This window comes from Calidris pugnax, unplaced genomic scaffold (genome assembly GCF_001431845.1).
Source record: "Calidris pugnax isolate Ruff unplaced genomic scaffold, ASM143184v1 scaffold44, whole genome shotgun sequence".
Classification (NCBI taxonomy): Eukaryota; Metazoa; Chordata; class Aves; order Charadriiformes; family Scolopacidae; genus Calidris; species Calidris pugnax.
Genome location: NW_015094506.1, coordinates 1,350,018 through 1,376,716, shown reverse-complemented (window position 1 = coordinate 1,376,716; position 26,699 = coordinate 1,350,018). Strand labels below are relative to the sequence as shown.

Below are 26,699 nucleotides of genomic sequence, written 5' to 3'. Positions count from 1 at the left end.
TCAGGTAGTTGCAGCCACTTATGGCTTGGACTTCTGCCTCAAAAGCTTGCCTGAAGGCTCCATTAATTGCCAGTAATGCAAAGCTTGATGTATCACATTGCTTAATTACCCACTTTTCTTCCTCCCTGTGTCATGCCAAGCAGATAGGAAAGGCTTTGGAAGAGAACTTAGTCAAAATGTCTTGATCTCTGGAAAGTGTCAGAATAAATCCTCCTTGAATAATGCAGGGTAGACAGAACCTGAAGTAAAGATGTGCATATTCAGTGTCCAGGGAAGATTTTTTTCTATTGACATGAAGGGTGAAGTGTCTTGTAAGACTGACGCTCTAAGAAAGAGAGCAGGAGAGACCATCCTTCTTCCACAGCCCAGGCAAAATTCTCTCTAAACCCATCATGGCTCTAAAGAATAAAACAGGTCTACCCTTTGTTTGCAGGTGATAATTCACAGTGGAAGGGATCGTTAAAATGTGTTTTGTATGTATTTTGACAATATAGTCTATTCTTTTGTGTTCTTTCTTCATTCCCATGAAGCTCTTTGTGCTTCAGTGAGAAAAGCCAGCAAGCAAGCCAGAGTTATGGCTATATGCAGAAATAAGAAATAGGAAATCTCTTTAAGGCATAAAGTCTCCCAGCAGGATTTGCTGTCATCATCTTCTCTACCCCAAAGGAGGCTGGGGAATTGCTTTCTGCAGAGAAATGTTATTGATGATCTTTTCAGAGCTGATTCTATTCTCATAATTAGAGAAGTTGGACACATGGTCACCAGAACAGCTACTGCTGCTCCTGAGAGGTTTAACTTCCATATTTGACATCAGGAATCTCTTAAGTTGTTTTATATTCCCTCGTTTCTGACAAAACTAATTCCAAGACAGCTAACACTGTCACAGATTTAAGGGTAGATGGGTCCAACCTAAGAAATTATATTCTGCAGTCACATCTCTTCCTGTTAGTTGTTTTGGATCCAGGCTTTATACTTAGGTTTGTCTCTAAAGTATAGTTTTACCACTAAGAAAGAAAGAGATTGCTAAAATGCATTGGAACAAGTTGATAAAGAGTTAGTTAAATGCAAATAAGCATCCTGCACCGCAATATCAGAGGCCAGGCTCAGGACTGGCAGCACTAGCACCTTCCTGGCCAGAAACTCGTCATCACCTGGGGCTGATTGACTCTGGTAATTGCTGGCCCATCTCAATTGCCAAGATGAGAGGTAGGCTGAGTGGCTGCCACATGTGCCTTGGCTCACTTCTGTGACAGGAAGGCAACTACTGCAGAGGAAAAAAAGTCACAGGACCTGTGGATGACTGCTTCACTCTTGGAGTGGCCAGTTCAGTCGTGCACCACTCGTAGCACTGAAGGACTTGTGCTGTGTTTGGCAGAGGCCATTGCGTGTGGCAACACGAGCTGAAAGGAACCTTTCCATTCCATTCCAGAGGAAAATGAAATCTCAGCAGCTATTTCAATCTGAAAATGAATTTTTTTCCAGTCTCTTGGATTATTTCTTTTTTAAACAAAGGATTCTTGTACCTCTACAGCACTCTGGGAATATGTTACATGCATTTTAGTGGCCTTTATTTTGCCAGGCAGTGCTAAGAGCCAAACTGTAAATGAGAACTGAGCTCTTGGGGTCTGAGAAAGGGCTTCTGTAAGCAGGTTGTGGCCAAAGATGAGCTCCATCTTTCTCCTGGAAGCTTCACTCATCTGGGTATCCTGCTAAGGAAGATTCACAGCTTCAGGTAGGTGTCTGCCACTCAGCCCAGGAAGGGCACCACACCAACATGCAGAGCACAGCTTACTAGCAACGTGTTTTAAACCTGTGGTTTACTTTTAGTTCCATTTACCTATCCCATCTCCCTGTCCGTTAGCTGCTTAGATGGGCTCTCCTGGATTCTTTCATGACCAAACCTATTCCCAAGACCTGTCTTTAACAGAGGACTAGGTACAGCAGAGATGACTGCTTGTGGTCATCTAAACACCAGCTGGACAGATCTAGTGGAGAGAAAAGGTCCATGCTCCTGCCACGGGTCTCCTAGTCCTTCAGAACTCCACCGCTTAGGACTTCAGCACAGTAGGTGCTACCGAGTTTGGCTCAACCCAAAGGTTTTGGCAACAGTATTTCAAATGTGGGACTTCTGCCTAACCTGTCTGTCTGCCAAGGATTTCAGCTTTCTGTCATGGGAGATGCTCTTGGGTTGGGCTGAACTAGCAAAGAAAACATTTATGCTACTAGCTATTCCAAGTCGAAGGCTCACTATGTTACTTAAGCTTTACACTCTGAGAATGAGTGGCAGCTTGCAAAAGTGACCTTCTACTAAAAAAGCAAGAATCCTTTTGTGAAGCAATTTAGCTTTTTTTTTCTCTCCAGATCACCGGTACCCCCAGTCATTCGGTTTTCATGCCACCACTCTTCCCATGACTATTCATTTCCCTTTTACTGCCTGCTGTCCTTCCTAGCCCCTCGCCTCACATTTTGCCACTGGTCTCTGTTTCTCTGTTACAGACGTCTCACAGGCTCCAGAGCTCCCCAGCTGATGTTTATTCGTAGCTAGTCCCGGGCCCTGCACTCCTCTGCCTTGTTCTCAGTATCCATGGGAACATCCTTATTGTCCCACCGCTCAAAACAGGGATTCAGTGTCCACCTTCACTTTAGAGATTCACTCCTCATCTGCTGCATGAGAGAGTGCCCTGCCTTCCTACACGATGCAGAGTTTCAGAATAGGCTTTTCTACGTTAATTCTGTATTCTTGTGTCCATCTTCTAAGTTGAAAAACTCTCCCTTTTGCCAGGATCTGAAAAGACAAGAGCTTTTTTTCTGAACTTTTGGCTGGCAGAAATAAATCCATTGAAGGCAGTTTCCCAGCTGCTGTGTGTGCCTCCCCTCCGGCTGGCCATGCGCGTTTGCATGCTTTGTCCCCACCACAGCACCACGTTCCCACCCCAGGGTGCTGGGGGAGATGTTCAAGGGAAAATACTGCTGCTTCCTCTGGGGAGACTGGAGCAATGGTCTGGACCGTTACCCTGCAGCCCCAGTAAGTGCTGGTCCCAAAGACAGGTCTGGGGAAAGACTTGAGCCATAACAGCTGAATGAAGGGGGACATGCCCAAAGCTCCTGCCCCTCCAGCCACTACAACTGTTCAGAAACTCAGCACAGATATCAAGTCCTGGTCCTAGGAAGCTGATTAATCCTTCCTGAGGACCTGTGCCTGCCTCTGAGGTACTTTCTACACGGTAAGTCCAGCAGAATGGAGCAGCTCAGGCATTCCAAGATTTGCATTCACTTGCTGTTTCTCAGCAGGAGGTCACCGCTTGCCTCACCCACACTGACACCAGGGAGGTCCATAAATCAGCTCCAGAGTGATAGTGCAGCCCTCCCGATGCTCATTATGCATCTCGCTGCTGGAGGAAAGCACCACCTTTGGTGCCAAGTACATTAGGGAACATGCCTGGGTTTAAAAATACTCCATGGGAGGGAATCACAACATTTCCAAAGCTTGGCCTCTTGCATCACAAAGGCAGAGCATGCTCCTCGCCATGTCTCGGACGATAACAAAAGCCTAAGGCCAACAAACAAAATGAACAGCTTTGAAACAACAAAGCTGGGCTGAGTTTTGTATACAGTGTTTGTTGCCACAGTCTGGCCCAGAGTCACCATCTCGGATTTCCCTGCCAAAATGATGGAAATATAAATAGGGGCTATAAACCCAAAGTATTTCCAGCTCATACATCCGAAGGATAGAAATTATAGTCTCTTAGCAAGGAAAATGTTCGAGGGTAGTGAGGTAATGGGACCTGGTTACAGAGCTCATTTCTCTGAAATACTTCAATACAGCATGGAAATTTTTCCAATGTCCTTGATGCAACCTCTGTCAAAGTATAAAATAATTCCCTATTTCAGTGGAAAAGCCCCTTCCATTCCTTCGAGAATGAACTGCTGAGCTCCATTTTGGGAACAGTCTCTTTCCAGCTGCTGTTTCCAGAGATTTCTGGATGGCTCCGAAGGCACAGCATCAGCGAGGAGTGAGATCTGGCTGTGTGAAAGATAATCCTGTTGGCTTTCCTAGAAAGGGCCTCACTTTTCTGTGCCTTTGCTGAGAGCTGCTGCTGTTGAACCATAGGAGTCCCAGCTCCAGTCTTGCTAAATAATATTCTGGAAGTCCACGCCATGAGTCACAGCACTGGATGAGGGGCTCTGCTCATTTGATTAATTACATTACCATGCGTGCCCTTTACTTGTTGACTCATAGCCATAAGAGCCTGGGATGTGCTGCGTATGTAGTAAGCTGATTAAAGGGGGAATGTATGTCAATGTATGGATGTGTACGATAGCTTTTTGAAATCCCTCCCGATCTTCCCACCCACTGGGCATTGATTCAATGTCGAGTTCAATCGTCAGGAAACAAACTTGCTCCCTCATCTGCGTCGCACATTGCAAGGAGCTTGCCAAATATGGCTAAGCTTTTAGAAAGAAAAGAGAATCCCCCCACCAGTGAATTTATGACCCTTGGCTCCGCTTGTGCCTTGTTCCTGTGCATGCCTGAGTGACATGGAAACTGCAGCAAATCTCTTTGGCCTGTTTCTACCCTCTCACACTTGCACCTATGTTGGATTTTTCGTTCTTTTCATGACTAGAGGTTTTCAAACAAGCAACCTATGACAAGAGGCACGGGGAAGAGCAATATGTGTCAATGAAAAAGGGAAAGAGGGAGAAGAAACAGGGAGGCTAGAAATGTTTCTGAGTGTTTGAAAGTGAAATGTCACTCCTCTCGTCTCTTCCAGGTCCTTCAAGCCTGACTTTGTCCTGATCCGGCAGCACGCCTACAGCATGGCGCTGGGAGAAGACTTCCGCAGCCTTATCATCGGCCTCCAGTATGGTGGCATCCACACGGTCAACTCCCTCTACTCCATCTACAACTTCTGCAGCAAGCCCTGGGTGGTAAGTGACGATCCAGCTCTCCTGCATGCCAACACTGATATGTGCTACCAACAAAGCACCAAACTCAGCTTCCAGTCTGTTACGTAGGAATTTGTCTCTTTAGGCTAAAACCACCATCTAAATAACCTTAGGAATCCAGCTGGGAATTTCTGGGGAAAAAAACTACCAGCACTTCTCCTTTATCAGCCTTTAGTGATATCAAGGTGTTATTTTCTCACCCTGAGTAGGACATTTCACATGTCCCAGACACTAATGTGTCGCAAACAGCTAACAATACAGTAACACTTTATAAGGCAGAGTAGATGATTAGTAATAGATTAATAATATCAGATCAGTAGTAGCACATCTCTGACCTGACATGGTAAAACAACCTTAAAAGAAACATTAACATTTGCTGGTTTAGAAGGTATCGGAACTACACTATTTTTAGCATCTTTTATTAGATGCATACTTGTGGTATCCAGGTGCCCCAGTCTGAGACTAAGATTATCCATTCCTTGCAGAAGTGCAATTTGCACTTATCCTCTCTACTCTTCTCTTCCTACTTTTTCTGGGTGGTCTTTGTTGTGAGGAAACTAGCTGAAAAGAAAGGCAGGAAAGCTAGAGAGATGATTTCTTCAACAGCTAGGTCTAGGAAAAAAGGGAACATAGAATGACAAAGAGACCCGGGAAAGGGGCAGAAAGAAAGTGGAAAGCATGTGAAGTCTTTTAAGCTGTTTCAGAAGGAAATACAAGATTATCATAAAGTGTTGGTTCATTGAACCTGAAAGACTGCTCCTCGGAAACCTCTTGGGCTGAGGCAGTTCCTGGGGAGAACAGGACAGGAGAAATTTTTATATTTTGCACTGGGAGCCCCCTTCACCTGTTCTTTAAATTTGTCAAGTTCACCTGAAAATCTCAAAAAAAAAACCCTTAAAAAATATTATAATTAGCTTGTCTCAGCTGATGACTCAGCTGTAGTGACTCAGACTTTTATTTCTGTGACTGTGCAGTGTTGGAGCTAACTCATTTCTTACCAAAAAAAGGTACCAGTGTAACAAACATAGTCTTCTATTTTTTCACCCTTTGATGACATTTGGGGGTTTTGCTGAGACCAAAAGCAAGGTCATGTCTTTTCAAAAAATGTTGCAGTGCAGTAATGCGAGCAGTGAGAAAAATCTCACTTTTCTATCACTGTATAGGAGGATGATGTGCATTTGGCCTCAGTCCCCATTTGAATGACAAAGGTTGCTGGGAATGGAAAGGGGAGGAAGAGAGGGATCAAAATCAAGCTCAGTACAACACCTTTGCATTGTTTCCTGCACTTGGTCCTACTCACACAAGCATGTCAGTTGGCATTTTTCAACTCGTGCCTTGAAATTACATTTCTGATGGTGTGCACAGGGCCTCAAGATGTGACAGGCCTATTTTTAGGAATCTAAAATAAAAGAAAACAAACAAACTCAGCACATTGAAAAAAAGAAAAAGCAAGGCTGGCAAGGCAGTGTGGGAGAAATTGGCTCTGCCAGTAACTTGGCTCTAGCTATTCTGGGTCCGGTTGTGCCATGCTTTCCTCAGGGGGAATACGGCTGGCTCAGCCAGCCTTCCCAGAGCAGTCAAGGAAACCACTTGTAAACACTTAAAACAGGTTTAGAGAATGCCTCCTTTCCCTGCTGCACCCACACACACATCACTGCCCAAACCAATGATTGTAATTCACCAAGTAATCTAAGAGCTCAGGTGGGATCTCAGCTGGTATTTGGCACCACTGAAATTTTATCAGGTTGAAGCTCAGGTAGAGATTGCAGTGGGGCATCTGAGGGCAGAAAGCTTCTATGGCAGCAGAATCAGAAAATTCTGATTTTGTGATAGCTGAGAAATGAAAGATAGGGACAGAGTGGTGCATGTTCCACTCTGATTGCAAAACAGGCATCTTGAAATAAGAGATCTGCTTAACAAAGATTACTGGAAACTTTTTGGACCTAAAAAAAAAGTTGAGATACATGAAGAAATGAAATTAAATACTCCTGGGAAATGTGCTTTTCACTCTCCCTTTCTATTTTTTCCAAAAATGGTTCCATTTCATAGAAATGTTTATGATTTTGTGGAGGGGGATGGAAGTGAGACTGTTTTTTCTTGGCAATTTCCAACAATGTTTTTTCTCAGCAACTCTAATTACAATCAGCTGAGTTTGGGCTTGAGTTTACTCAAACATGCAGCCCCATTTTTAATGACATTTGCCAGGTTTCCAGTACTGCAATACACAAATTTCTTCAAAGGTTAAAATTTGCATTGAAAGCAGGCACAGTTTGAAACAGGCGTTTCTGAAAGTAAAACAGAGTATTCAGGGGAATCTCACACACAGAGAAACATCTGAGAAATCTAAGTTTTAAGAGGATCCCAGAATTATTGAGAAATAATGCTACAAGCACACTAAATACAATGCTTCTATCACTAATAATATTTTTTGTGTTAGAAAAGCTACAATACAAAATACAGTGGGAACAATGCTCAGAGCAGTACTCATATTACATGCAGTTAATGTCCATTATTTCAGGGCAACTTCTGCATCTGTAAGACTGCAGGAAACATGAAGTCTTGAGGACAGTCACCTACGGAGTCCAAGAGACTCCCAGCCAAAGTGTTCTTGACTGTCAAGGGACACAGGCTCCCTGCTGACCTAGGCACTTCCAAAATATGCAGAAGGCCTTGAGATCCTCTTTTAATTTCTCTGTAAAGACTCCTTATAAGTAACTCTGATGTCCTACCAGCTAGGCAAGGCATTTCATTTGCCTGTCTGTTCCAGGTACTTAAAACCAGGCTGTACCACATGGCCTTGCCCCGTGTCTTGCTTTGTGGGCTGGATGCCATCTCACTAAAACCGGTGGGACCACAGAAAGCAGCAACTGATACCAAAATGTGGAAGTGGCAGTTATATCTAGCTGAGCTGCTAAAGTAACATTTCTACCCATCTCAAATGTGCCAGGGGATGCTACTTGAACCCTGGTATCACGTCTCTAAGAGGCTGCTGCAGCATGTAATATGGGTGTCTCTTTGTCAATATCCTGTCCCTAACAACTGGGGGTGGAAGGGAGAGAAAAAAAAAACAACAAAAGAAAGCAAGAAAAAAGAAGGGAATTGTCTCATGAGGTTCAATAACAAAGTCGGACCTTTTTGCAGGCTTGGCCCATTGAGGAGGCTCCCAGGTGGCTGAGTCTCATCTGTCCATCTGAAACACTTGCTATTTCAGCTACAGCCAAGAGCTGTATGCTTCAAAAGGAAGCCCAAGGAACAAGTCAGGACACTGTCTGTCAGCTGCACAGTTGTTCTGGTTATTTTGTTTGAGCTGTTTTCCTAGGATAAACGTGTGCCACCTCAACGTCACGGTGTCCATGGTTCACCAGGGCTGCATGCACACACAGCGAGGGGCATGTGCTGCTCTCAGCCAGGCTGTTTTTCCTCCTTTCCTTGTGTCTGTCTCATTCTGTTTAAATTTTAAGCTCTATTTGCTCACTTTGCTAGTCAAAACAGGGCTTTATTTTTCTTCTCTGGGATGTGCAGGGTTAGTGCAAGTAATTAAGAGAAGCAAGCTGTCCTCCTTCCCCAACATCAATACTCTCATTGCCAATAATAATTACTCCACATGGGGAATTTTTTTCTTATCTGCTGATGCATGTGAGAGGGGGGTGGTGTTAGTGATGGGATATGACACCTCTTGATGTTTTTCAGTTTTCGTAGATGCCACATTTTGACCTACCAGATTAGGAAAAGGATTCTTTGCATGTGTCTGCTAATCTTCTGGCAGCTGCCCCTTCAGCATGTGGCCTGGGTCTGGCACACACCTTGCAGCCTGATTTTTTTGCAGAGTGGCTGCATTTTTTTTACACTCATATCACCCTTTAACTCCCAATGGGTTATTTCTTCTCCACTATCAAGTGAAGTTTTAACTTCTTGTACAGAAATGTTTGCTTTGACTAGCCCAGTGACCAGGACAGGAGCCCTAACGTAGCTACTCAGGAGAAAACATTCTCAGTAGCTCTCTCTTTGCCTGCAATATAACATTAGGGTTGTGATTTGGTGCTGGCTTCAGCCATTGCTCAGAAGTGCTCAGAGCACATAAGATTAGGCAGCTGATGCTACAGGGAAGAAAGAGGGCTTTCTTTTCCTTCCCCTGTTCCCGAGGTGTCTGTTTCCTTCCATTAATGTGTGTGTTACCTCCCTCAGGCTACACAAAGGTCTCCTTCAAGATGAGTGCATCCCTAGCTTTGATGGGAAACTTGAAGGAACTTGTGTAAAAGACTTACAGTGAGACTTGGCCCTGATTGGAGGCCTTTATTAATTTAACTTGATTTTACCAAATTCTAGGGGTCTTGGAAACTAAATTCAGTTTCTAAATTACTTTGCAAATAGGACATCAATGGGGAATTCAGTCACATTTACCAGCTCAGTAGGAACCAAAATATTTACCCATGGAGCAATCCCAAATCATTTTATTCTCTACACATCCATGAAAATAACCAAGCTACCTTACTCAGCTTTACTCCCCCTTCTGCAAGGCTGCCAGTCTAACCACTTGACCAAGCACTGCCAGTTCAGCTTTGTCTGTGGTAATGGGGCTGTACCTCTTCAGAGAGAAAGCAGGATGGCCAGATGTATGATTGTAAAGAATCAAAGTTGCTCCTGAGATCTGGAAGGTTTCTGGGTTATATATCACCTCTTAGTCTCTTTGGTATATCAACCCTGCTTCAGCAACATTTTCTGTCATGGTTATTAAGTTCTCTCTTATAGTTTTGGGTTTTTCTCCAGATGATCAATGACAGATTGAACAGGGAGGCTGCAGACACTGTACAGAATGGCCTGCTCGTTTCACAGATGGCTGAAGCAGAGCAGGAATTTGCTGTGCTACACTTCTGTTGGGGTTTTGGAGCCTGAACAGAAATCAAAACTTGGTCCGACCATGGGAAGCTTTGTGTCTGGTTGGGCACAACCCTGAATGATAAAGTTTACAATAGTGATGACAGTGGTGATAATGGTGAAGTTCATGCTCACAGGTGGGGACAATGGCAAACGTTCACCCTTGTACGTGAAATGCCAGCCCTGTTGCTTTCCGGGTTGATGTTACACACTGCTTTCTCTAGATAGCATCCTCACAGGCTGGTGCCTCCCTCCCACCTCACTGGTAGATGGGACAGGAGTAGCAGCTGAGCTCTCCTTTCTCTTGTAGTGCAATGGTGCAGTTGGGAGACACTTGGTTTTATAATAAATGTTAGTTATGATTGACAGTGGGCTTATGCTTCCTTGGTCTAACACTCAAACCAGGTAGCCCTGGCAATCCCCTCTAGTCATCTCTGTCCTTACCAACCCTCCTTCTCTTCACCACAACGGGTAAGTGTGTCTTGCTTTCATTTGGCTGTGGTGCAGAGATCCAAGGAGGAGCTTCGATTTATTTTGTCTCTGCTCAGGAGTGGTGGCACTGGTCACTGCTCTGAGCCCTTTCCTCTACCAAGAAGGGCACCCCGTCCTCCCCCCAGCCACATTCAGAAAGCAAAGCCTGTTCATTGCAGATCTGTAACTAAACCCAGACTGATCCCTGTCTGACTCTTGAACCTTTTCTCCCCTCTCTTAGTCCAAGCTTTGTGTACTCAGCCTGGCTTGGCCCTGGGTAAATACAGCAACTTTATATCTTTCTTGCTGCTTGCAGGTCAAGAAAGCAAGGCGGGAAAGGCATAATGACATGTTTCTCTCACCTCCTTTACCCCCATCAGAGCATTTTGCAAGCACTTACCTGTTACACAATAAGCCACTGACATTCACTGTATCTGTTTTTTGTTCCCCCTCCCTCACCCCAAGTTCTCTCAGCTCATTAAAATCTTCAACTCGCTGGGTCCTGAGAAGTTCCCCCTCGTGGAGCAAACATTCTTCCCAAGTCATAAGCAGATGGTGAGTACCGTTGCTTTCTTCTGATGCCAGCATGGATGGGGGAGAAGCAATAAATGTGAGTTGGGCACGAGAGACGGTGGTGGGAATGCTGGGAAAAGCCTCAATTTTACTTCCAGAGAACTACTAGCTAAAAAGCAATATCCAAAAAGCACTGCTCAGGAACCTCTTTCCTTTCTTGCCCAGCCATCCCCAAGGTCACATATGGACCCTGAAAAAGTGAACAATGAGAACAGGCTCAAAACCAAAGCAAAAATCCATTGTAAAATCTAGTCAACAAAAGCTCATCCCTTAGAGCAAAGTATCACTTTATTCAGATAAAGTGGATTTTTTTTTCCCCTCCTGGAATTATTTAAAATACATTGATGATTTGGGACATGGGCCGTAAGAGATATTTGTTTCACAATGTGAGTTTGCTTGGTCTGTCACGTGGTTGCCATCCACGAAACATTTATCAGCCTGACTGGGTGCTCAAAGCAAATTGGAGTTCTTGAAAAAGAGTTTGTTTCAGCTTGTAATGTCTCCTTTGCACAGTGGCTTTGGGGTCTAGTCTTCCTGTCAACAACAAAACACTCTGGGCACCCTACCAAACTCATAGGGCACCTTCCAAAGAGACCTGCGTAGGTGCCTTTAGTCCTGGAGAGCACGGCAAAGCGAGCAGCTTTGTTTAAAACTGTTTGTGTCTCTTGTTTTCCTTGGGTTAAAAGGATGAGTAGTCCTTAATGAATTTTTCTCCCAATTTGCACCCATAAATTACTGACTCTTCTCACCTGGCTGAGGCTTTGATGAGACTCTGTGTGAACCATGACTCCCCCCACCCTCCCCCGTGTGAGCCACTGCCTGGCTGAGCTCATTTCCCACACCTAATGGTGGTGAACTCAAGCAGCATTGGCAGCCTGAAGAATAGGGTCATCAAACTGGGGCTCAAAAACATTGAAACCCCTCTTTTCTCACACACACTCACAGTTGCAATACTATGTGGGCCAACCACAATGTGTAACACAGTGTAGGTACCTGATGGTGGATATAGAGACCTAGTGGGAGCTTCAAAGTTCAAAAGGAAGTCTCAGATTCTTGTGAAAAAACCCACCGGTGCTCACAGGTGCCAGAATATCTTGAAATGCCTGTTCTCCATCTCGCTTTTCCAATGCTCTGTTCTCCACCTGTGCTGTGCGGACAACATCACGCCCATAATGTCATCACGGGGACATCATGAAGGTAAGTACAGTCATAACTGCTCTGAAACACTCAAGTAATGCAGTGGTAAGAGTTGTATTATCATTTAAGACATAAAGAAATGGATGGTCCTTAAAGACTATGGGACAGTTAGTTGCAGACTTTTAGGACAAATTAGTTGATAAATGCTGTTGTGTTTGGTTCCCCTTGATTTATAAAGAGGGTTTTGTGACATATGTAATGCTTCAGGACAATTGTGACTTTGTCTAATCGTGACTGAGGGAAGATTTTTGGTATTTTTGGAAGATTTGATTAAGGTTTTCATTGCTTATACTTTAGGCGAGTACTATTTTGCATTATTTTCTTGTCTGGAAATCTGATTTCTTGATTCCTCAGCATGTAAATGCATTTGTTACCAGCATAGTAGTTTGGTTTGATCCTAATTTCACATATTTCTCATCGCTATAACTGATCACCTACTTGGAGATGTTATTGCTTACTTGCAGATGTTATCTCTTACTTCCAATTGAATTCAGGAACCTTTTTAAACTGTTGATAATCTCATCTGAACACAAACACAGTTGTTGACATGTAAGCTTGAGTAATCTGGTTCAAATCAGTCACTTTCCAAACATTCAGACAAGCAACAATCCACTTGGGCGAATTCAGGCCAGCCCCTTCCAGGTGGGGGGTCTGCCTCACAGAATGAATCTGTGTAACTTCTCAAGATCTCTTCTGGGTGCATCTTCACAGTACCCTGGGCTGTGAGAGCCTGAGAGGGCAAGTGCTTACACCAAGCAAGCTCCGTGGCAGTTATCCCTCCACCGAGTAGCTGTGGAAGTTGCTTGCCCACTGTGCATCAGCTTCTCTATGTGTCAGATGATAGAAATATAATGATCCCCCTTTTCCACTCTTTTTCTTCCCTTTCCTGGAGGCATTTTCAAGCTGTACCAGTTAGCGCTCGTAAAATACACTGTGGTCCTTTGATGGCTGACCCCCTGGAAGTGTTTATAACTAGTGTTATGGTTTTACTTCTTTGCAATGTGATATACTTTAAGCAATGAAGTTCTCGCGTAAGAGATCCTCATCCTTCTACGTCCAAAACTTTCCAAAGCTTACTTTCTAAACCACTGGATTAAAAATAGAACAGATTTAAAAATCTGTTTTATTTCATCTGTGTAGACAATACAGATCTTCCTAACATAAAAGTGAGATAAGGGATATTTCTAACAGCAGGGCAATTGTTTTGAGCATTTTAATTTCCTTGAAAATGCTCTTTCTGAAGCTTCCTTCTCATGACAACGGGGTGTTTTTAACCAGCCTTAAAGAGCAAACCTTAAGAGAGGACGCAAGGCTCTGACATTTCACAGCAGCAAAAATCCATAAGATGAATCAGTCTTCCCTTTACCGTGGGGGTCATGTACCTTTTAACCCTCCTCCCAGTGATCAGTTTACTGGAAATAAGAGCAATCTGGCAACTGCTCTTCTGAGGCCCTCCTGGTGGTACAGGACAGCCATGATGACTGCCTTGCTCTGTAGTGACCCCCTCCGGCCAGCCCACAAGTGGGATGCATTAACTTCAAAAGGCATTTTTCGCCTCTCCTGGGCTCATGACCCCAATAAACAATTCAACCTCTTAAAAAGAGGGAGAGGACGGCTGGAGGGATACGTGCCAAAGCAGAAGAATTGCTAGAGGTGGAATATCTGCTTTGAGCCCAATAAACCGGTATGAAGGAAGGGAAGGAAATGAATAAATCCACTTGCAAATCCATTTGTGTACATTTGAAGTGGACAGAAACTAATATAAGTGAAGCAGAGACAGAATGTCTGTGATAGAAATAAAACCACTTTACTGTTTAGAATAAAAGGACACTATAAAAAGTGAACATTATGCAACATTACCTTAAAAGACAATATACATTCACTGAATATAAAATTTATAAATAACATGGAGGAAAACTGTAAACAGTGCTAGAAAATTTAGCAACAAATACATTCCTTCCGGACAAGATTTTTCACACGGGTTTGGTTCCCTCCCCAAGTTTCCATGACTATCAGGAACAGCAGAGTGGCTCTATGAAGGAAGAACAGTGTCAGAGAGAAGGGGAAGCCAATACAGGCAAAGCAGCAGCAGATGTTTAGTGGATTTTTAAAGATTTTTTCTCAAGACTGGTAGCCCCAAAAAGCCATTTATTCTAAAAAAGACCCCCAAAAAATTCAGTTTTCTAAATTTTGTTTGCCCCTTGTAAGCTATAAAATACATTAAAAGTGATATATATACTCTCAGAGACATCTGAAAGAATGGAAACTTGATCCCATGGAGGCCTTTACTTCAAACAGTCTTTACTGTAAAAAACACAACAGTATGTTTCCCATCACCGTGAGGCAGCTTTTCACTCTGGCCGAGTATGAATGGGATATGGTGACATATTTAGGTTGGAGAATAGTTCTACCTAGAGGGCCATGTAACTCTTCAAAATATGGGAGATTTAGACTTAAAATGGCACTTTTGTCCCATACAGAGAAGGGGGAATCCTCCCACAAAAGGAGCTCTCTACTCCCTCCCATTTTGGAAAAGGAAAATCAAATCCAGTCTTTCCCAAACCTTCAATCTATTTTTCATATTTTTGATAATTTTAAAGGGGAAAAGACTCTCAGGCAAATAAGAAAAAATATCTATAAATTAAAAAGTGAACAGCAACTGTCTAGAAGTGAGTTATGGTTTTTAAAAAGTAAGCTTTAATAATGTTGGTATATCTAAAGCATAGGGGAGGGTGGGGGAAGCCCTCATCCTATACATGTCCAAACATCGTGCTTACATAAGCTGTGCCGTTGACAGTTCCTCTGATCTCAGGGTTATGAGGTGAAGTGAGGAGCATGTCTGAGGTGTCAGGAAGATATTTGTGCTGCTGCAAGCCATTGTATGTTCCACAAAGTAACACCTGCCTCCTCACATCTCCATGCCTGGTGTTCCTACGTATTGCATGGCCTAATGTAATGAGGAAAGGAGTTTTGTCCTTTGGCAGGCAGAAGTGACTTTGCGAGACAGAAGAAAGGAGAGCAGATAGAAAGGAAGAAGTCTTTGAATCTGATTTAGAGCCTGTTCAATCCATTTAATGGCTCCCTCCCACTTCAAGGGAGCCTTCAGTCAGGTTCTCAACGCAAGCACAAGACAAAGCTTAGCCCAAGAAATATGTCCCTGATAGCATGCACAGAAACAAAATTAAGAAGCCTCCCAAAAGAAATGTATTTTTACTGGATTCTTCCCCCTCCTTTTGGCTCCACATTTTTAAAAGCCTTAACAACTGTTTCTTTACACAGCAAGGGGAAAGACTTGTTACCAAACCCCCACCCCTGCCAGTCTAGCTGTCTGCATCTCAGAAATATTTTACCGTCTGCAATATAAAATGGGAATACGCTTCATTTTCTGGTAATGCATCTGCTGTTTTGTTGTTTACAAAGCACATAGCTACATTATATCCTACTTAGGGACACGAGTCCTCATAGTATTAGAATGCAAATATTTTCACAATAATTTGAGTGCAATACTGTGATGTCTCAGCTAGCTAAATGAATCAGTGACAGGTAAAATACACAGAGCTGCAGTTTAATGAAAATTCAAATCAACACTTCACTGCATCGAGGGGCATTTTCATGTAGCCTTCCAAAGCCGTCAAAGAGACGTCAGCTTTGCGAAGTCACCTTGAGCTTGAGGAGGGCCATCTCCAGCCATGCCCACGCCACACGATGCAAACAGTGAGGGTGGCGGGGCCAGCTCCACTCTGCCCTCAGTGACCCTCACAGATTTTTGTCAGCCATGCACAGCTCAAACAGAGATTGCTCCGCTGTGCCCAAAGCCCAACCCCATACTCTGCCACAGGGGACAATAGTCTGACCCACCACCTGATCCTACGATGGGTGCTGTGAAGCAACCTACTCTCCCTCTCATCTCCAACCCGTAATTTAGGAGTAGTCACAGGGAAGAGGACTTCTGAAAAGTGTTCCAAGCCTGAATCACAGGAAAATCCAACAGACTTTCAATGTGTTTTGTGCTGCGTTGCCACTCAGAGCAGCTGAAAAAAAAAATACACAACAGACCTAGGCACCTCTTACATCAACTCTTTGAAAATGCCCTTTAAAGTTCATGTTAAAAATGAAGCTACACAGCTTTTTGCTGCAGCATTTCATCTAGTAAATGGGGCATTTCAGGGGATGTATGTCTGGCAGAGCTCTGGTAGCATGCAAGGAACTTAAAAATGCACCAGGGCTTATCTCAGACACCCTTTCCTTTCCATTTGGCAAAGAGGTCCCAAACAACTCTTCAGAAATTGAGGTCACTGACTCTAAAATGCTGTATTGCCCCGAGCTGGACTCACTGCAACACTTTTTCCTGCTGGTGGCAGCTCTGCTTTCTAAGTGGAATGAACTGAAGATATATGGAAACTTAAGATAAATAATCATAATAATACAAAAATGAAGTTAAGCATAATCTTCTCCCTGCCCAAGCCCTCCCCCTCCAAACCTCAGTCACCCATTTTGTCAGCACCCCTTCTTCACCATCATTAAAACTTAAAATACTTTTATTTGATAAGAAAAATTATATTATAGTTTTCTTAATAAAAAACAAAATAGAACGAAAAAACTTCTCCAGTCAACGGCAAAGCACAAGACAGTAAGGCTCCTCCTCCCAAATCACTGCAGGACATGGTATGAGCACATGCACAGAGTTATGCTTAACAGTGCCTAGAGGGAAACACAGCACTTGACACAGAAGGAATCCTCTGGGCAGCTGGAATTTTATGATCCCAGCCAGCACTTATTAGGAGACCACTTTTCCTTGCCTAGCCCCCCACACTTCCTTTCACTCTATAAACAAATGCAGCCAGTGTAGCCGCAGGGGAGGAACCGTGGTGCAAGGAGGTACAGAGGAAACAATGACTGTAGCCACTACTGCAGATACACTGGAGCGTCAATATCTTAAGAACAACTCACTGACTCGGAATGTCAATATTTCTGTCTTTAAAACACAATCAAACCATTCTTTTGTTTATAACACCAAAAAAATTCCACATCCTGTCAAAAATAGCTTATGTCATTATGTGTATATACATCTTAGTTCAGCAAAACACTATTTTGGCAATAGATTTTTTTTTTATAGTAAGAGCTCTAGCAAGTCTCCCCTTTCCCTCTTCCACGTGATTAATTTACAGTTGGTATTTTTATATCTGTTTGGTTTAGGTGTTCACAAGCTGGTTTTGCTGTGGAAGCTAAGCTGCAAAAATGTCAGGGGCCAATGCTGCTCAAAACAGGATGGCACAGCACTTCATCTACTCTGCTGTAGGTGGATTTACCTCCCTGAACACTGGGGATAGGGCTTTTGTTTTTTAAACAACAACAAAAATACAAAATACTCTCTTTTTTTGTTCTGGAGAAAACCAGAACTTCAAATGTGCTGTTGAATTCACACAGTGACTGAAATAGCTAGGACAATCAGTCAACAACGCTTTTACCAGATGATGTGGTCAGACACACCGGGTGAATTCTCCCACTGTTGGAGTCAATCACATTGCCAGTCTCTCCCATAGAGGAGGATTTCTTTTGGATGTCATTTTTTCCAGAGTTTAGGCTGGGTTTCTTTTCAGTTTGTTCCATTTGCCAATCTGATTAAGGAAACCTGTTTTCCTTCAAATAGATTTGTCCATGTATTTTCAGCACTTAGTGCATGAGGAGGGGTGACGGGAAGCCAGCACATAGAAGAATACAGTGCCTAATTGGCATAGTTTTTAGATTTTTGTTTTCCTAAAAAAATAGAGATTATATTGCTACAGCTAATGATACATGTAAGAGAGCAAGAGCTCTGTCTTTTTTCTTTTTTTTTTTTTTTCTTTTTTTTCTCCCTCCCACTTTTCCCTCTGGTGTGCAAAAGTAAGCTCCCAAATGTTGTCAGATCAAAATGAGTGGTATCAAAAAATGGAAAAGGTGATTACAAATTCAGTAAGGTAGCACAAGACTTTTTTTCTTTTTTTTTTTTTTCTTTTCTTTTTTAAGTGTTCGAAGTGCTAAAATTTGCATGAAAACAGGCACTAATTTCATTGTCATCATCATGATCTGGTAAGAGTTAGTGTCCAAAGGAAGATCAGCCACAAGTAAGGGAGAGGGGAGATAAGGAAGGGATAGCGTGCTCAGGGATCTGTGGCATTGATTATCGTTTTATCTGGAGGTGCCCATCCTCTGTACCAGCTGCAGTAACCTTCCACCCTCTGGATGCAGGCATAGTGCTTCGCTTGGTATCCCGAGTGGCCGAAGTTGGAGAGCATGTCTGTCCAAATGCACTCATTCTTGGAGGTGGCAAAGCAGGGCAAATAGTAGCAGGGCCTAATCTGCAATTTTAAAGAACAATCAGGTAAGGCTACATGGAAAAACAACATCACATGAAATGTTTTTTTACCAGAAACAAGGGATTCAAAATTCCACTCCCTCGAACCTTGCTTACTAACCCAAAATTCAGCCTCAGTTCAGTAAACATGTAAACATGTTCTTGGCTTCACATACACAGGTAATTCCAGAGTCAAAAGGGCTTGTGTCAGGTGCATAAAAGTTGAGCTTGTGTCTATGCTTTCGTAGGCCTGGGGCCACAAGCAAAAATCTTAGTGCCAGTGCCAGGCTGTGAGGCTTTAAGCACTGTAAAATGTTTACACAGGAAAAAACTGGTCACATCTTGCCAAGCCTCTGGTACCTGATTTCATTCACCTACAAAGGATTCTGCATGGGTTCTGAAAGCCTTCCCCAACCCCAATTAACTCCAACAGGGCATTATAAAGGCATAGACTCGGCATTTTTATTTGACTGCCTCTTCTCTGGTCCCAACACTCTAGCTGAGCTTTACATTTTCCCCTGTAAAAATTGTTGTCTTCTATTTTTCTTCCTGGCTGTTCACCAGCATCGCTGGTATTACCAGCCAGGGGAAACAGAATTCTAGGGTTTGAATGTGTTAATGCCACCTAATTAGAGACGCACATACCTTGCATCCACAGCCCAGATGATAACGATGATTCAGTCCTTTACGCTGGGACAGAGTCAGCCTGTCCCACTTCTCATACCAGTTGCACAGGCCAGTGTAAACCTTCCCTTCATACACACGGCCTTAAAAACAGAGACACGGTCACAAGTTAGCACTTCTCAGCTCGAGCACTTTTCTCGTTTCCTGAGATTGCTAATGCTCTCAATATGTTTGGCTTCAGTCACCGCTCAGCAACTGCTTTCTTTTTATTAACTGGTTCGGGAATGTCTGGCTAGCAAGATTACAGCACTTCTCTAAGTTAGGAGTGTTGTGCCAGCTGTAAGCACCAGCAACAACATGCAGGTGAGTAATGCTGTCAAACTCCCCCCAACAGTAGAGCAAAGCAATTTGACACCTTTACTAGAAACAAAACTTGGCAACAGCCACATCTCTATCTCCTTGCATCCCCCCATCTCAGCAGCATGCAATTCTCCAGCTCATTCCAAAAAGGATCCTCCATTTCTGGTGCAGCTGGGTAGCAACCAGTTCGCTGTGACAGGTGTGCCAGCTCAGGTATGAATTGACAGTGGCGGACTGTCATACAGCTTATTTGTCACAACATAGCTGGGTATAAAAGATATTTTAGGAAAGAAGGAAATCTAGAAAGTGAAATGACTCTCAGCATTAAGCACCAAAACACTGTTGGCCACCTATTCCAGCTGCCCATATCCTTAGCACGTGTATGTACAGAACAGAAGAGTTTTAGATTATGAAGAAGTACACTGTCCTTTACCTGTAATCAGATATTGGTACTTGTTGACCTCCAGCTTGACTCCACAAAGACTCTCAGAAGCTTCTGTGTAGATGTACTGAACATGTGGCATTATCTGGAAGCCCCTGTACATCTAGAGAAAGAATAAAACGTCTTTAGGTCATCTTAACATGGCAACTTTTCATTTACGTTCTCTACAGTCCACATTCCTAGACCGTGGTGGCAAGCAGGGAACGTTTAGTGTTTACAAGGGTGAAGGACTAATGGCACTAGCTGGGCTCTGATGGAAGTCTCCCCACCAGACCTGCCAGTGAAGCAGAATACCCACCTGCTAACAAGCCACTGCAATTCAGCACAGGGACCGCCTTTCCCCATTCGCACTAGGCCCAGTGGAACTGAGTGGGCAGAGTGCCAACACCCTGAACAATTTCCTTCTCTTATATAGATCATAATTAGGGAGAAATTAAATTAGTTCAAGTTTAGAATCTTTTTCCTTCATGTGATTTAAACAATTTCTTCTGAACTAAGGGACTTTTCTTTTAAACAATGACCCTATTTTCCAGTGTTGCTGCTGTAAGAGTTTCAGACCTTTGGCACTTGATTTAAGTCATCAAGCCAGACACCTCCTTCTCAAACGCCTGCACACACAATTCCTGCTGACCTCAGCAAGGATTTAATGTTCCTCCAATTAAATGAATGCAGAAATAGAATTCTACCCCATCTCCTAAAATTAGCCCAGTACTGATGGGCATCATAAAGAAAATATCACATATAAATAATTCCTCTACACTCCTCCTCCTTTTTCATAATCTTTCGTACAGTTCAGTTTAATTGAAATATGAACCCACAAATATACTGGCAGTCAGAAATTAGTATGTGTCCCTATCTGACCTGACCTTACTGCTGCAATTTAGGGAAACTCGTGCCCACCTGTTAGTAGCATCATGAAGCCTGTGCATAGCAATAAAACAACCATTCCATGTTTACATTGGACCCAATAAAACATATCCTATTTTTGAAACACTGAGGATGATTTTTCTGAAAATTTCACCTTTAAAATTTGCTTATCTTTTCAAAGCATTCAGTCTGTCTTTTTTTCCCCACCAACTGTATGAATGGCCAATGCTTAAATGTTAAAAGAGAACAATAAGAGTCAGAGAGAATCACAGTTTCACAGCATTTCCCAGCCTATCCTTTTCTCTGTCAGCTTTATTGACAGAGGACATTCACGTTCAATTTAACTGTAAATATTAAAGTAAGGCAAGAGTGAAAAAAATCCCAAGCAATCCCAGAGCTATAGGTCCTTGCTGCTGTGTCACTTAAGCTGCGGCATTCTCCTCCAGGCTGTATTCTATCTCTTGAAGTCCTCCGTTACCCTAGGGTATTTCACTATTCACCCACCCCCTTTAAAGACAACAAGCCTTTTTATTTCTGAAAGAATGACTGTTGATTTAACAGATTTTATGCTAGGCCCAGATATTGCATATAAAAATATAAAAAACTAATATAAAAACTAGTACTGCTACACTGAGAGGTCCAACTATCTTCTGGGCATCCATGAAATGTCTGCCAGGTTATTCTTCTCCTTAGTTATACTACCCCAATCAGCATAATATCATAACAGTATCACAACTCAGTAATAGCACTTCTGGGTACAGTAAAAGACATGCTAAAGGGTTTGGGTTTTCCAGCCTTCCTTCTACATCCAGCAAATACGCAAGGAAAGCATTTTTTTTAAATTAATCCTACTGTATCAACAAAAGCTCACAGATCATGTTTGGAATACACTACTATGTCCATAAGTGAGCAAAGTATTTTAATGAATATGGAAGAACTGAACCTTGCTTAATATCTACTTTATCCCTGCAATTTTCTTGGTATGGAATGATCTACTCAGATTTTCCAATTATGCTCAAGATAGCTAGAGATCTAGGTTCTGGCACAAGCATCCTATCTGTCCTTGGATGAGTTATTTAGCCCTCAGTACGCTTTCATTCCCTGTAGAGCCACTCTGCCTTGCTTCCCGAGAGCACTGTGAGGAAAGGCACATCGAATAAAGAACATGCGTTCAGACTCCATTCTAGTGGGTGTCACACCAAGAAGCTATGATAACAGTATCTAAGCAGATAAGACTAGTTAAGATAACAGCTGGGGCTGCCCAGTCTCTCCAGGCAGTGCATTATCTACACCGCAAAGAGCTGTATGCTGTGCATGTGCAGTACAAGCGATCTGTCACTCCAAGTGCTAAGCTCCAACTAGTGCTGGGCTAATTAAGTATCTGTGCTATAAAGTCTACAAGGGCACAGGCACACTTTGAGCCCGTTCTCCCCCTTGCAGAAAGGGCAACAAGCTAGAGTAATCATTTCTCTGAGAAGCTGCTCAGGCCCTTCTTATAGGACCCTTACAGTCATCACTCCTTGCATCTTCTGCACCATCAAGCTCAACATGACTGCCTATGAAGTAACTAGTGATGGTGAACTGGGGTTTGGTTTTCAACTCCTGGACCTGATTTCCTGTTCACCTTACTGTCAGGGCACCACCATTTATCACCTTGCTAAAGGAAGTATGCTCAGCCTCTTAAAAAGCACTTCAGCTCACCCCTCAGTGACCCTCGTTGATGCTAGCAACTGTCACGCTAATTGACCCAGTGCTGGGGGCAGACAGGGTCTGCCTCATCCTCTGATGACAAATGAAAATTCACCATGACCTTGGTTCTCAGGGGAGGAAAAAGAAAATTTGGCAAGGGGGAATTTTCTACAGATGCCTTCTTTCAAAACAAATAAAACAATACCTTAAGCATTACTTTTGGAGACAAAAAAATATTGTGGAAGTGCTTTTACACCAGTCAGAAGAAAACCAGCCATACAGCTAACCTCTGTCCTAACTGCTACCCTCGGGAGTCCTCCTGTCGCCACAAATGTGTATTTTCGGAAGCATAATGACAGGGAACAAAGTATTAGCGAGTGTCACACAGTGGTGTCTGCTAGTGCTGCTCTATTGCCAGCTGTGTCAGCATTCTCCTTAGCAGAGAGACTGCCTCCAAACGCAAATCTTGTTCCTGCTACATGATTAACTTCACTCTGTGATATAATGTTTCTCCCTCTATGTTCCTCCCGTGTGAGATCACAATAGATAGCAAGGTTGGAGTCATCTTGCCTAACCTTCAGCTAGCTAAAATTCAGGCACTTCATATGAATTAGGCATCCTCTCTAGTCAAACGCCAAGAACAGGCACCTCCAGAACAACTCAGCCCATCCTAAAATAGCTGTCTACAACTGCTGGGCTAAATTACACTTTGGTGGTTCCTGTCTCGCTCCATTGACAATTAAGAGAGCAGGAAAGACTCAACACCTCATTTTAGTCTGTCTAAAATTAAACTAAATTAATCCCACCCTATGTCTTTCCTCTTCAGACTATCATGTTTCACCCCTTAGACTCATTTTACAGATTAGCAACAAACCAAGGAAAGCCTCCTTGTTTCTGGCAGCCTGTGCAGAGTGCTGCCATGGTCAACCAGGACTGTTTGTGCACATGGAGTAGAAATATCTTATCTCCCTGTTTCCTTTGCAGTTTCCTGAAATAGGTTTGGGCCATTCTCAGAACGCGCTGCAGCATCACAGAACATGCAGAGGTTAGATCAATCCTGTGCAGATTTCTGACACGTGATCTTGAAATATTTTTAAGTGATTTGAAAAAGCAGTGGGTGGAGGCAGAGGTTGTTTGAAACAGCACAAGGCCATTTCAGACAACAAACCTGAATGCTAGAAAGCCTGGCACTGCTCTGTGCCTGCGGGCAGACCTTGGTCTCCAGTCCGGGCCCCAAGCTGGTTTAGTTGTGAAATTCAGCAATGAGTTCAGGAGTATCTTGTGTGAGAGCAAGAATCAGCCACAGCAAACTCCAAGGAACCCAGGAAAGAAATACAAAGATTATTTGTTGCTTTTTAAGGCTCTCTGCACTTTTCACAGGCAATTCAGTACACACTGATAGACTAAATGGCTTGTTTATTTTTCACCTGCAGGTGCAGATGGGTTTATAGGTGGCCAAAAAACACTGATGTTAGTTTTATCTTCAGAGTTGTTCCCATGCAGCTGTGCAGAGCCACAGGCCTCCTTAGTTTTCTTTTCAGCAGGAGGACAGTCAGCTTTCATTGGGGCAAGCAAGGGAGAGATTTGCTGCGTTATTCTGAGCTCCCCCACTGTATGGAGTTGAATCCCTCTTTATACTGAAGTCTCTAAGCTCAGCAGAAAGACAGCAGGGTTTCAAAGACGACACTTGGTTTGTTTGTTTATCAAGAACTACGTCCTCCGGACATTCCAGTTCTACTGAGCACTTTGGTTGCTTCAGGTTTCTCCCTTCCAAAGGTCACAGTTAAATGTGCAATGCAACATCTCACCAGCCCACCATCTATGTAGCTGGCATAAAGGCAATTTGTCCAACACATGATTTCCCCTTCAAAATCACTCTTGCTTTTGTTGGACACATAGCTTCCTAACAAAACACTGTGGAACTGCTCCTGCAAAAAGGCAGTTTTATCTTGTAGTCTCAGCACAAAGACACTGCAGATTACTGCAGTATCTGCTGTAAACACCCTGGCCCTGTGCTGCAGAATAACCCAACGAAAACAGCCAGGACAGGCTCAAGCATCTTATTTAAAGATTAACACGATGATCTCTATTGACAGTAGAGTGGCTGCTGCTCCACTCAACATGCTCACCTTGCCTGGGCTTATGTTCCTCCCATACCAAAAGACACACAGAGGCCTTTTCTATTCATAGCTGAGACGCTGAAGCAGTAGTTTTGTGAAGTGCGTTACACTTGTTAAGCTGGAGAGTGACAAAACTGGACAAGAACAGCACAGAGCGCTGCGAGTCTGATAAGGCCAGAGAGAGCCATCAAAAAAAAAAACAAAAAAACAAAAAAACAAAAAAAAAAAACCAAAAAAAAAGGGAGTAGCAGCATTTTCTCACTGTTCCCAACATAACTAGTTGCCTTCTCGACAAATACAAGTTAATCAACAAATATGTATTTCCTTTTGAATCTTAAAAAGAAATTTTTAAGATTAAGGACATTAGTAAACGCAGCACCTCAAGCCCTCCTCTTCAAACTGCAAGCATTCCACTCCAGTGGAAGAGCCATGCCAGGACCAGATTTGGCTACGTGTGCGGTTTTGCGACAGCTTATGAAACAGGCTTTGCATCTCCTCCTCCCAGCTTTCGTGCTTAGCTATAAACTGCCTTATAAAGGGAGTTACTGTTACGAGGCAGGGAAGTGACTGTTTTTTTCTGAACCTTTACTTTGTCTAATATGTTTCAGATTTCTGTAGTCTCTGCCAAGCTTTTCCATTCCCTTTCTTTTTTTAATTTTTTTTTTTTTTTTAAAGACATAAACCGGTCTTATGACTGGACTGGCATAGCCAAGAAAAACAATCTACGGCTGATTTTTAGCATTACATAACAAGGAGGCAGTTGAAGAGAAAAAAACCCTAAGTCCACAGTAGCAGGTTGAGTGCCCTTTGTGCAGCAAAGAATTAGAGCTCTGAAGAGAGGAACTAGAGAAACCAAGCAACTGGTGTAGGAGATCTACTTCTTGTCACCTCTGAGTCAATACTCTGCAGCTCTTCTGAGCTGATGATATTCAAAAGCTAGTGTTTGGTTTAGCTTTATATAAAGACTTCCCTCTATGAGTTTCATTTGTTCTGTACATAGAAAAAATACCATCATTCTAACTAGTAGTTACAAAGAATGCAAGGAAAGAAGAGATGAAAGACCACTCTTCCAAGGCTGATAGACCCACCACCACCACCACATCTTGAATTTAATGAAAGCTCTGCATGGAAAAGCTTGCATTTCCACAGTCTAACATGGTTTATGGTGAACACAAGCAGTACTCCAGTATGTACAGAAGCCCATCTGGCATCTTTTACTACCAGAAATTTTAAAAGTAAAGGAAAAATTCAGATATTGAACACTGTATTCAGGAATCACCTCTTCCCCTCACCAGGCAAATCTCTACCAATTGCTGGTTACCTTCCATTCTGGCTGACACATATGAAAAGCTGAGATGCTGTTATTTTAAGTACGCAAACTCTGTTCATTATTACATGTTAATTAGAATCACTTTCATATCTGCAAGCCTATGTGAAATATCTGCAAACATACCTTCATCTGCTTGACTGTGTATCGCATCGTTCCAAATGGTCCATCTTTCATGAGCTTCTTCCCCACAACTTTAGCTCGGATCACTGTCAAAGAGAGGAAAAATACAACAAACTATAAACAAGTTTACACAACATTTAGGCTAGACCCTCCACTTCAAAAAAGCCACTTATCTAAGTTATTCCGTAAAATAAAACTCTAAGCCAACCTTCCTCTCAATTTATTCTAGATCTCACACACAATCAAGGCATGTGAAATGGGATGTCAAAGCAAGAAATTCTTTAGAGGAAATCTAGTTCTCTGAGAATAAAAACAAGCATTATTTATGCTGAAACCTCACTAAAATCTGCAAAGCAGTCTGTAGCTGGAACCAAGACAGGTTAAAATCTTTGCATCAAGCCACTGGGATGAAGTTTGTATTTAATGTCTTAACTCCCAACATACGGAACTATGTTCAACAAGATGCTACTTTTAAATTGTTCTTGGGTGCCCAGTGCAGCTTGTTTCCCAATAATCACAACAATATAGTACAGTGCACCAGAATATCCCGTATCTGGGGATTTCACTACAGCTGCCACCTTTCAGATATTACAAAACTCCCAACAAATGGCTCCTTTGAACAAATGGCTACTGTGCAAAAACAGATTGTTCATCAGCCATCAAGTCCACAGTAAAAATTGACAGGGCAGCCAGCAGCCACCTGGAAGACAAACTAAAGCTGATCCATCAGGCCTTATGGACACCACACTC

At 42.9% G+C, this 26,699-nt stretch overlaps 2 protein-coding genes across 4 annotated transcripts in view; one reads left to right on the top strand and one right to left on the bottom strand.

The window, feature by feature from the left end:
• Positions 1-26,699, top strand: part of SYN3 (synapsin III) — a 199,132-nt gene that overhangs the window by 54,123 nt on the left and 118,310 nt on the right. For all 3 annotated transcript variants that reach the window (XM_014963577.1, XM_014963576.1, XM_014963575.1), the window contains 2 exons: positions 4,773-4,929; positions 10,759-10,848. In XM_014963577.1, the coding sequence (XP_014819063.1) occupies positions 4,773-4,929; positions 10,759-10,848 (247 nt within the window). The remainder of the gene's footprint in view (positions 1-4,772; positions 4,930-10,758; positions 10,849-26,699) is intronic.
• The window catches only part of TIMP3 (TIMP metallopeptidase inhibitor 3), a 35,690-nt gene continuing 27,051 nt past the window's right edge, over positions 18,061-26,699 (bottom strand). The window contains exons 2-5 of the mRNA XM_014963579.1: positions 25,953-26,035; positions 19,815-19,926; positions 19,043-19,164; positions 18,061-18,401 (exon numbers count right to left, since the gene is read on the bottom strand). Of these exons, the coding sequence (XP_014819065.1) occupies positions 18,204-18,401; positions 19,043-19,164; positions 19,815-19,926; positions 25,953-26,035 (515 nt within the window). The 3' untranslated portion in view covers positions 18,061-18,203. The remainder of the gene's footprint in view (positions 18,402-19,042; positions 19,165-19,814; positions 19,927-25,952; positions 26,036-26,699) is intronic.